Here is a 12289-nt window from a genome sequence, read left to right on the forward strand (position 1 = left end):
CCTATGGATATGAAAATATTCAAAGTGACTGATAAGCAGTTATAGATCAAACTATGTGCAGGCTTTTAAAGGAATAGCTTGACATTTACATTTGTATTGACACGGCATCGGTCCATTAAGTATTAAACTACAGCCAAGAGATAATTAGATAAGCTTAGCATAAGAACAGGAAATAGTAAGAATTATTCAATTATTATTAGAAATTAGTAGCTGCCATGTGTCAAATACAGAGTAGGCTATATGGCATATATATGTTTTCCTTATGTTGAAAATATCAATTAAAAAGTATAGATTATAAAAGGTTGGGGATTACATACATGACATACACATTCCATACAACTTGATTAAAATGAATACATTTTAACATACTTTGTTAACTTTTTTTTTTATTATTAAAAACACGTAATGAGGAATTTATCAATGAAAAAACTAAATTTATGGAATTATTCATATTGAAAATAATAAGTAGGGTGCTAGTGGAGCCTCGCAGATGGGGGTGCTGCAGCCCCCCTCAGCATCCCCCCCTTCCCGCGTTCATTCGCGATGTCTCGCTGTCTCGCAGACCCCACGCAGCAAGCAGGAAATGAACCCAGCTCACATTGTCCGCTCCGCGCAGCAGCGAGCCTCGCAGCGTCCCGCCAACACGGCACCCAGACCCCACGCAGCATTCTCATTTGTTTGTCATTACTGGTGTCATTTTATGTTTGCCAACGCCATTGTAACACATAAACACTGATGTTCCGCTGTAACGGTGGTAGACCATAGTGGTGGACTCATCAGAACAGAGTGGGCGAGCTGACCACTCTGTTCTGATGAACAGAGTGGTCTCACAGGGAGGGCGGGGCAGGAGTGAATACACATAGTATACAGAGATACTGTTTGAGAAACCAATGTGATTTTGGAACATTGAACAATTTATATCTATTCTAGTAGACCTCAACAATGGAATTATGATCAGTAGAAATGGCCATGACATGGGACCTTTAAAACAAATACAAATAATAATTTGAACAGTATATTTTTAACTGTTGATTACCCTGAACGTATAATTCAACTGAAAAACCAATACAAAAATAAAATAAATAAATGAGATATTGACATTTAAATAAATAATATCAAAATAATAAATACCAATAAACAAGATCAACAAATATTTTGGAGCGCATTTCCACAAGCTACTAAACACATATAAATATGATAAATACAAATAAATTAGATCAAATATGTTGCAGTGCACAACCTAGCAAAGCAAAATTATTGTTTGTTTTTTTCGATTATGTTGTTTTCATAATTGTGGCAGGCCAAAATCGTAATTGCGATTAAAATACGATTAATTGCACAGCCCTAGTTGTAATACTGCTTCATGTTTTTTGCAAAAGACCAACTGTACCCTGTTGGTGTGGCTCCATTTGCTCCATTATCACTGTTTTGTTTCCAAACTATAAATATGTCCATTCGGTCCCTTCGCTATTTAAAGGCCTCCAGAAACAGATGGTTCACGCAGCCGGGTGGAGATTTGGGATCCTAGGAAATGTCTTGGCATTCCTGCTCACTGGGCACAGCTCCCACCGTGCACCTGTCCCATGTTGCCCATCTGGGTTATTCAAAAGTTATTGTTGTCCAATTTAAGGCTGCTTTGCTTCCACAAAGAATCCTTTGAGAATCGTGAACTCTTGTACATTTTCCCTTCAGATCTTCGCAGTTCAAATACAGCTGAGAATAAACATGTCAAATATAGTTCTCTGTGGAAATCTGCCCTCTCAATCACTGCTCACACAACTGATTGGGATGATATTGTAGCATTTCCTTTTGAGCTTGATAGAGTGGTGCAGTTTTGTAGGCAAACACATTTATGATACTTACATGTTTTGTTTAATAATAATAATAATAATAATAATAGCTTGGATTTATATAGCGCCTTTCAAGGGACCCAAGTTCGCTTTACAAGTAATAGGGCAAAAACAAACATAACAAAACAAAAGTCAGACAGACAAAACAACAGATCGATTTAGGGGCCGAAAGCCTTGGCAAACAGATGGAACTTGAGGGCCCTTTTGAAGGCTTCAAGTGTGGGGATGTTGCGAATCTCCGCAGGGAGAGCGTTCCAGAGGGTGGGGGCTGCCACACTGAAGGCTCTGTCCCCGAAGGTTCGCAGTTTGGTGCGGGGGGTGGTAAGCAGGCCAGAGTCTGAGGACCGCAGGTTCCGGGGTGGGGCATGTGGGTGAAGGATGTCCGATAGGTACTGGGGGGCAAGGGCATGGAGGGACTTGTAGGTAAGGAGGAGGACTTTGTAGGATATGCGGGACTTGACCGGCAACCAGTGTAGGTGGATGAGGGTGGGAGTGATGTGCTGCCACGGCTTTGTGTGGGTGAGTACCCAAGCAGCACCGTTTTGGACATACTGGAGCCTGTCCGGGGTTTTGTTGAGTCCAAGTGGGTGGTGACAAACGCATGCACTAGGGTTTCGGCAACCGACTCCGAGAGTGACGGTCGGAGTCTGGCAATGTTCCTTAGGTGGTAGTGGGAATGGAAGGAAAGGGTGGAGTCGAGGATGACACCCAGGTTGCGGGCTTCAGGAGATGGGGAGATGGAGCACAACCTTCTGGAGCAGGACCTTGGGTGCCACAACCATGAGCTCTGTTTTATTGCTTAAGATAGTTGGAAGACATCCATGTTTTGATGTCATGCAGGCAGTTGATGAGAGACTGAGGGGGGAGCTGGGAGGATGGAGTGGTGCTGAGATACAGTTGGGTATCATCAGCGTAGCAGTGGAAATTGAGTCCATGATGTCGGATGATTTGGCCGAGGGGGAGCATGTAAATGGTGAACAGGAGGGGGCCAAGCACAGAGCCCTGGGGTACACCGTGGTGGACTGGGGCCGGGGATGAGTTTGAGCCACTGATGGAGACAAACTGTTTCCTGTTGTGTCGGTAGGATGTCAACCAGGACAGCGCTGTGCCAGTGACACCTAGGAGGTCTGAGAGGCGGGTGAGGAGGATGTTGTGAGAGATGGTGTCAAATGCTGCAGAGAGGTCCAGGAGGATGCTGAGGCGGCCAGAGTCAGCAGCAATGAGGAGATCATTGATGATCTTGATGAGGGCGTTCTCAGTGCTGTGTTGCTGTCTGAAGCCGGATTGGAAGTGCTCATAGAGCTCATGGTTGGACATGTACAGATGGAGTTGGCCGACGACCACTCTTTCCAGAGTTTTGCTGAGGAAGGGAAGGTTGGAGATCGGCCGGTGGTTCTGGAGGTCGTCGGGGTCCAGGCCAGGTTTTTTGAGTATGGGGGTGACTGAGGCCGTTTTGAAGCTGGTGGGGACTATACCAGGAGCCAGAGAAGCGTTGATGATGACCACCATGTAGGGACAGAGGATGGGTAGGCAGTCCTTGACCAGAGCTGTGGGCATGGGGTCCAAGGAGCAGGTGGAGGTCTTGGCCGAGCTGACCAGTTTGGCCACTTGGAGAGCATCCACAGGGGAGAAGGAGGAGAGGTTGGCGTGGGAGAGGCGCGGCGCTTGGGGTGCGTTACCAGGTGGCTGTGGTGCAGGTAGGGGGGAAGGGCCAGTCACCAGGAGCTGCTGATGGATGGCCTTGACTTTCGCCTGGAAGAAGTCGAGGAATTTGGAGCACAGATCGGGAGCCCCTGAGGGCTGGGGGGCGTCAGGGGGCCGTAGTAGGCGGTTGATGGTGGAGAACAGTCTTCGAAACCAATTCAAAAATATATTTAAAAAAATAATAATTAAAAAAAAAAAAAAAAGAAATAATCGCTTTATTTAGATTATGTTGTTTTCATAATCGTTGCAAGCCAAAATCATAATTGCGATTAAAATACGATTAATTGAGCAGCCCTAGCTTAAGGTGGACTTGTGTTCAGCGTGATGACGTTATCTCATTTAGTCATGCATTTTTATACGACACGTAGTAGCTTTGGACATTAACGAGTGGGGTATTTAACGAAACGTAAAAGTCTATGAAGCTTGTGTCAACAACATTTGAAAAACACGTTCAATAAAACGTTGACTTCAAGACGAGGTAACTGAATGTGGTAAAAAGCTAACTCCCATGCTAAATCATTTCTTGGTTTTAGGGCTCATTCCTGCACTACTCTAATGGAGCTTATACCTTACTTCCCTCTGCCAACTCCCTGCCAACTTCCCTCTACTCCTTTCTTCCACCAACACATCCCTTTACATATTTTTCCAACTTTCTGTGTTTTTGTTTCCTCTCTCCGCCAGGCTCAAGACAAGAAGAAGGCCCTGGAGGAGACCAAGGCGTACACCACCCAGTCTCTGGCCAGTGTGGCCTACCAGATCAATGCCTTAGCTAACAATGTGCTGCAGCTGCTGGACATTCAGGCCTCCCAACTGCGACGCATGGAGTCCTCCATCAACCACATCTCCCAGGTATGGGTGTCACAGTAAAGGATTTCCCCCCTGAGATGAAAGATATTGATTGATTTTAACAGTATTGGTTTTGTTTTTGGATATACTTTTCAGATTTGTGTTTAATATAATAAGGTTTGTTGTTAGGCTATTGGTATGTATATTGATGACATTTAAACGACAAGTAGACACAGTTTTAAGATCGATTGAAGAGTTGTGTATTGTTAAATGCAGAAAACAGAAGAGAATTAAAGGTGCAGTGTTTTTCTTTTTCAGCTTAGATGCTTTAAATGTTCCATACTTGCTTTGGCCCTTGTTTGGACATAAAAGTCCGAAGTTCATAGGTTTAGACAGAGGTGCCCAGTACGTCGATGCAGTACGGGGCAATGCTGGTAGATCGCGAGTCATTAAAAAAAAAAAAAAATCCAGCTCCGTTAAAATAGACAAAACAGGTTTTGATCCCTCCTCCCTTGGCCTCCCTGCCACTTAATTCAGGAGTTTACTTGATGGACAGAAAAAGCGACCTATCGCTTTCCAGTCTGTTAACCCAGAATGCAAAGTGATACAAAATCAGTCAAGTGCCGGGAAAACTATAGGTTACGTAACCCCAGTACTCAGAGTAACATGAAGTGAGATGTCTCACTATGGGATGCGCCTCATCGCGGAGCAAACCGAAGCATCAATCTCATTACGTCAATCCTGATTGGCTGGTGATCTTGACGTCAGGGTCAGGGAAATCACCCCCTATAAGTAGCTTGCGCCACAACGCATGCGTCATTCAAAATAAGCACCTCTTCTCGCTTCACCATAGCAAGGAGGGCCGTCTGGTGAGACATCTCACTTCATGTTACTCTGAGGCCTGGGGTTACGTAAGTAACCTATAGTTCTCATTCATAACACTCCGTTCGATGTCTCACTATGGGAAATTGTAGCTCCCGTATTGCCAGACGAGCTTATCTCGAAAATCACCGATCAACCAGAATTTAACAGGTAGAGTCCCGACTCAACAAGGTGCCCAGCACTGCTCGGGCCACGCTTGGAGCGGAGACGTCTAGCCTGTAAAAGCGGACAAAAGTGAGCGGCAAGGACCAGCTCGCCGCTGCACAGATGTCTTGGATGGAAACACCCTTGAACAAAGCCCAGGATGTAGCCAGGCCCCGAGTCGAGTGAGCCCGCAGACCCGAAGGTGCTTGCAAATTCTGACTCGTATAGGCCAAAGCAATTGCCTCCACAATCCAGTGGGAGAGCCGTTGCTTAGTAACAGGCTTGCCCTTGTGAGGGTTAGCCCAGGACACGAAGAGTTGGTCATTAAGACGAAGCTCCTTTGATCTGTCCATATATGTGTGTAAAGCCCGGACTGGACACAACAGATCCTGCTGCTGCTCCCCGGAGGAAACCAGCGGCGGAGGAAATGCCTCAATGTCAATTGGGGTACACGAACCAACCACCTTTGGTGTAAAGGCAGGGCTGGGCTTCAACAACACTCTCGTTTGCCCTGGGGCGAACTTAGTGCATGAGGGATGTACAGACAGTGCATGAATATCGCTGACCCGCTTGGCGGATGCCAGGGCCAGTAACAGCACTGTCTTGAGTGACAGATGTTTCATGTCAGCTCCTTCCAGGGGTTCAAATGGGGTCATTCTGAGCCCATTCAAAACCACTGCCAAGTCCCATAAGGGCACCAGCGACCTGGAGACAGGGAGGAGCCTGCGAGCTCCCTTCATAAAACGGCAGACCAACGGATGTTGGCTAGCCGTCTTACCCTCAAAGCCCACATGGCATGCAGCAGTAGCAGCCAGGTACACCTTGATCGTGGAGAAAGCTCTGTGTTTATCGATCAAGTCCTGTAGGAATGATAAAATCACCCCGACAGGACATTGAAAAGAGATGTGTCCTTCTTGAAGGCACCACTCCTCAAACACCCTCCACTTACAGTCGTAAAGAGACCTGGTGGAGGAAGCTCTCGCACTCTGAATAGTGTTTATCACCTTCTGAGGGAGTCCCACTGTATTCAGATTGTACCACTCACGGGTCAGGCCCATAGTGCCCCGCGCTCTGGGCGTGGGTGAAGGATCGCCCCCCACCCCGCCTGGGACAATCTGTCCCTGCGTGGTGGAGGCTGCCATGGCTGCCCGCACAACAGCTGATATATCTCCGCCAGCCCGTACTTTGCGGGCTAGGGCGGAACCATCAGGATAAGTGTGTGGCTTTGCTCCTTCACTCTGGCCAGAGTTGGGGGTAACAGAGCCAGAGGACCCGGAGGTCAATCGTGTACGAGTGCGCCCCCGCCTAACAGTGCGTTTTAAATCGTGCATTAAAGAGAACAGCTGTCATTGAGCATTTTTTCTTTATGCGAACAGATTTAACGCGGCTCTGCCGTAACGCACCCACAGCGGACTCACGATCCTTGGATGTGGAGTCCAGTCTGCATAGAGTGGTGCACCTCTGGACAGTAGTTCTGTCCCGAGGTGCATCACTCCCGGTACCTGTGTCGCTCTCAGAGAGAGGAGACGTCTGCCGCTCCAAGGGATCAGTTTGTGTGCCAGTGTGTGTGACTGGAGACAACGCAACCTCCCTTGGCAGTTCATACACGATATCGTGTTGTCTGTCCTCACGAGGACATGGTGTCCTCTGAGAGAAGGCAGGAAGCGTTTTAGGGTGGGGAGTCGACCACCACTAAAAGCTCCGGGTGATTTACATGCGCCCGCTGGAGGTCTCTGCTCTGGAGACCTCTCACCGGACGGCCTTCGTAAATACCCTATCAGCCTGTCTGACATGCGTCCGTGGTGACCACCTTCCGTGAAAGGACAGCACCCGTAGGCGCTTCCCGTACTAGAAAAGTCGGGTGGAGTGCCACTACGCATGACATAATAACCAATACTCTCCGCACGCCGTGGCGCGCGGGGTTTAGTTTTATGATGAGACCCATGTTGAGCGGGTGCTTTACGAGGACATTTGTCTGCGTAATCTGACTCTGCTCGGCAGGCATTATAGATAAAACCCTTCTTTCTAGGAGAGAGTGAACCTCTCTCTCCAGAATATGGGTTGACTCTCACTGGGCTTGTGAAAACAGATAATGTGTAGCTGTTTTGAGAAGCCCAGGCAGATGTCGTGAGTATCTCCTGCTGTATGCTCCTTAGAGCGAGCTGAGATGTCACGCTTACGGCTCCAGCCGGCACTGCGCATGCGTGTGACGGTGGTGCCTTCACAGCCCCAGCCGGCACTGCGCCTGCGCGTGACGGTGGTGCCTTTACAGCTCCAGCCGGCACAGCGCATGCACGTGACGGTAGTGCCTTCACGACCCCAGCCGGCACTGCGCATGCGCGTGACGGTGGTGCCTTCACAGACCCGTCAGTAATCCGCCTTTTGAGAGATGCCGTAGCTGCTCTCAGAAGGGGAACAATTGACGGGCTGTTTAATGGCTTTATTGATTTTCTTTTCATGTTTTTGGAGCTGCGCCCTCGGCCTGAAGCCTGGATGCGTCAGCGGAAAATGTTTTATGACAGAGGAATCAATCAATGTGTGACATGTGTTTGTGCGGACTTGAGGATGGTGTTTAGGCATCTCTCGAGGCGGCGGGAACACATTCACGGAGGGGAGAAGGAGGGGCTGTCACGCCGCTCGCTTCTTCTTCCTCGACTGCTGGCCGAAATTCTGGGTTGGCTGAGCCTGAGCTGCAGCCGGAACCGGAGATTTTCTCGGCCAACTTGCCCTTGTCTCCAGCCTGTGTCCAGAGTGGCTGCTCCCGGGCTACCCGACAGGTCCTCGCAGAGCTCCGCTTGGTAGGCGGTTAGCAGCGAGGACACGTTCAGGGCCCTGGCGGACAGCGCTGCAGCTTTATAGGACTTTTCAGTCATTGTAGACTGAAAGCGGTCAGCCTTTGCTGGCAGCGTGGGGTTCCTGCTCGGTGAGGGGCCCACCTTTGGTAGAAGGTGGGCCGCTACCAGCGGTTCCATGGGCGGTATGCGGAGCAGGCCGAGCCTCTCCATTCCGTCGCAGTCCAGGGAGGAGGCACCCTGGATTGGGCCCTTGTTGCTGAAGGGCCGGTTTCTCCACGAGACCGACACTTCATCCAACATTTCTGGGAAGACCGGAAGGAGTTGCCTCCTTTTGCCCGCTGTTTGGGGAAGATGTTTCCCCTCGTAGCGGGACCTGAAGGTCTCCTTGGCCATTTCAGGCCACGGGACGTTGAGTCTGACCGCAGCGCGTTTGCACACGGCCTGCAGGTCCATGCTCAGACCGGGCGAAGCTGGTGTGCTGTCGCCCGGGAGAGCAGCCCTCACTCCAGGCTTTGCAGCCTGGGCCGATGACATGAAGGTGTCCTCTTCTTGTTCATCTGACTCGGACAGGAACGCCAGGGCGTCCTCCTCATAGTCCAGCTCGAGGACATCCTCCGCGGGTGAGACCATGGTGAGCTCTAACCGGGAGCCCCAGCTTGGTAAAGCGCGGGAATCCGTTCCCACGTGTCTTGTCGTCACCGGGTCCCGGCCTGCCAGGGCGCGGGATTCCGGTTCTGTGGCCATAGCGGATAATGAGCCCCAGACCGACACGGAGAGGGGTTCGCTCTCTGTGGCGGACGCCCCCGTCTCCTGACTGCCGGCCGGCGGGTCCATGGATACGGGGGGGTCCTGTTCCGACAGGCTAGCTTGTCTTGCTAACCTTCGGCGGAGGCTCTTGACGGTGAAGCGGACACAATGTCCGCATGAGCCGGGGTTGTCGATAGCGCCTCGGGCGTGTTCCAGCCCGAGGCAGGACGAACAGACCTGGTGTGTGTCTGTGCCCGAGATCTTCAACCCGCAGCCGCAGAGTCGAGCCACCGAGTACCTGACTCCTCTGGTGTGAGGGAGAGGGGCGTCCATCTTTGTCGCCTCGTGGCGTGGAGAGGGCCCGCTCTCGACAGGTGGGACGGGAAAAAAGGTAAAACCACCTTGTCCTTAATCCGGAGAAAAAAGGAAGGTGTGGGTCTTTTATTCCCGGAAAATACTGACTGGTGTGGCAGTATGCTCCTTTTTAATCCTTTTCCCCTCCGTGGGGAAGAGAAAAGAAAAACGTCCTCGCTACCGTGGTGTCGGTAGAGAGGGAGCGAGCTAGTAACAGGTGTGTTGCTAGCTTGAAAAAATCGGACCTACCTTACTTTCTCGTGTAGAGAAGGGCGAGGTCGATTTTAAATACTAACGGCGTTAGTACTACCGTCTTCCTGCGAAGCAGAAGGAGTAGCCGGCGAGCGCCGGTGACCGAAATGGGTATTTGGGTTCAGTCTGTGGACAGTGAAGCTTGCCCGGCTACTGTAGAGATGTGCTCTGAAGCGAGAAGAGGTGTTTGAATGACGCATGCGTTGTGGCGCAAGCTACTTATAGGGGGTGATTTCCCTGACGCTGACGTCAAGATCACCAGCCAATCAGGATTGGCGTAATGAGATTGATGCTTCTGTTTGCTCCGCGATGAGGCGCATCCCATAGTGAGACATCGAACGGAGTGTTATGAATGAGAAATTAAGTTAAAGAGACAAACAAGAGACAAACAACAAAATGAGTGCGGGACCGAGCAAAAAGCTAAAAACATACCACTTCCACCCAGAATGGGAGGAAGAATATTTGCCTTATTTGTAAAGCAAGCGTCGCTCTGCCAAAGAAAGGTAACGTGCATTATCGGAGTGTTCACAAGGCATATGACAGCGACTTCCCTCCGAGTAGCGAGTTGAGAAAGAGAAAGGTCATGTATTATTGCTACAAAAACATTATATCGCAGTCTGAGTGTCGCCAACTCGTTTCTAACATGCAAAAAGACAAAAAATGCATCTATGGTGTCGATCTTTCCAATCGAGACGAGATCTCTCCCCCCTGTCTGTGTGCGAGGGGGCGGGGCAGTTTACACACACACAGCTGCTACATGCAGCAACACACGGAGGAGATGGCGGAGAGAAGCGCTCCAAGGTGTGGTTAAATGTTACCCGTCTTGAGGTGGACAATGCTCGTTGTCAAGAGTGCAATAAGAGTTTAGCATGTAAGGGCGGTAACACGAGCAATTTGTCTAAACATTTAGCAAAAGTGCTCCACATTCAGACGGAGGAATGCACCGGGTTCGACTGTCTTTCTAGTAGCTCTGTAGCCCCGTCCACGAGTAACGTTTCCACGTCAGGTGTTATGTATGCTAGCAGCAACACACCGAGTTAACTCAATTATACAAACATGGGTTAATGATGAGAGGTAACAGAGTTACTCTTTAGTTTGTTAAAGTTTCAGCTATTCTGTTTACAGTTCTGTCATCAGATTATTTAATACGGTTTGTTAAAACATTGTTGTTTCTTTTGATGTGAAATATATATTTATTTTTTTGCAGGTCACCCTTGAAAAAGAGATCTTTTGATCTCAAGGGGCTTTCACCTGGTTAAATAAAGGCTACAAACAAACAAACAATTTATTTTATTTAAATAAAAAGCAATGTTAATTTTGTTCACAATTTGTTAAGTTAATTTAATAATATATGTATTTTGAATCAAGTATTCATCTTTATTGTCTTCATTGTTAGTTTCCACATGCCTAAAACAACCTCAAGCTAAATCTAAAAGTTGATGGCTAAATAAGAGCGTTTGAGAAATTGTGCAAGGCATACAGTAATAGTCCGAATAGTCGATTAATCGTTTCATTAATCGATAGATTAATCGGTTATCAAATCAGTCGTTTGTTGCAGCCCTATTATCCCATGTATAAATAAAACGTGTTATTCAGCAACCCTTGCCATTTGGGATTTTATTTTTGGTTGGTAGACCTCGGTGAGCTGGTCATTTCAAAAGTAGCTCACCAGCCAAAACAGTGTGGGCACCCCTGGTTTAGAGGAAGTAACTGCCAATCTGTGTGTTCGTTCCTCCACCAACGAGGATTAGGGTTAGAATGCGATCCTCCACTGTGATAAGAAGGCTGGGTAAACGGGGCAGTAGCAAATACAGTGTTTTACCTAAGTTCAAACAATTTCTAACTCTTGGCAACCAGAAAATAAAAATGTCAACCTCGTCTGCTAGATCAAAAAGGAAAAAATAAACTTGAAATTAGTAGTTGTGGTGAGTGCTTGTCATCCCTTCCTGTTGGCTTGTCAATCAATAACGTGGTATTGCAATATCGAGGTTATTGCGTCTGCATTAATGCATCATTTCCAGGGTCTTTATTTATCTCATCTGCCTATAGAACAAGGCCTTTATTCCAAACAAGCCTACAATAGAGGCAGGCCATTTTAGTTTGACATCCGTATCCGTATGAAATCTCCCTGTGTTTGCGACTTTACTTTGAATTGGCTTCTTGATGCGGTTGGATGTTACTGCAAACACAAAACCTCCTCTATTTTTACCTGTTATCCATAAATCATAAAGTACATTTCCATACCAGTCATCATGTCACACTGACCACCAGTTCCTCATCTCTGACAGAAATACTTTTTTTATTCACACACGATTTCCATTCCTTCCATGGGGGATATTGCTGGATCAAGGTGTGGGCTTTGGGGATTGTCATCTCCAAATGAAACCCATTCGAGTACAATCAAATACAAACCTGCTGGCATTAATCCGTGTCATAACACCAAAGAGCACAATGGCACATTCACGCTTTATAAAGACAGACAGGGGCATGGATCATGCTGGAGCTCCACAGCCGCTCTTCAGTCGCTCTTGCTTCATCAGCAGTCCTCTCTCTTTCTCTCTATGTGCGGCCACCCTGCCTGTCAGCCAGTGAATGTCCCGGTCCCCCCCCCCGTGTGCTTCATTAAGCCTGTGAAGTAAAATTCTGATGCCAGCTCCCTTTTGCCTGGTTAGCATTTCTAGCTCCTGCTTTACTCCACAGACTGCAGGATGGAGTACAATTAGGTGCAGAAGGATACCGAAGATAAAGTATTTTATTGATCCTTTAGATGGCCTT

General features: G+C 48.2%; 1 protein-coding gene across 4 annotated transcripts in view; it reads left to right on the forward strand.

Moving 5' to 3' along the window:
• LOC117462115 (abl interactor 1-like) overlaps window positions 1-12289 on the forward strand; it is a 40257-nt gene that overhangs the window by 4210 nt on the left and 23758 nt on the right. For all 4 annotated transcript variants that reach the window (XM_034104181.2, XM_034104183.2, XM_034104182.2 and 1 more), the window contains exon 2: window positions 4236-4403. In XM_034104181.2, coding sequence (XP_033960072.1) covers window positions 4236-4403 — 168 coding nt within the window. The remainder of the gene's footprint in view (window positions 1-4235; window positions 4404-12289) is intronic.

Source organism: Pseudochaenichthys georgianus, chromosome 17 (genome assembly GCF_902827115.2).
Source record: "Pseudochaenichthys georgianus chromosome 17, fPseGeo1.2, whole genome shotgun sequence".
In the NCBI taxonomy this organism is placed as follows: domain Eukaryota; kingdom Metazoa; phylum Chordata; class Actinopteri; order Perciformes; family Channichthyidae; genus Pseudochaenichthys; species Pseudochaenichthys georgianus.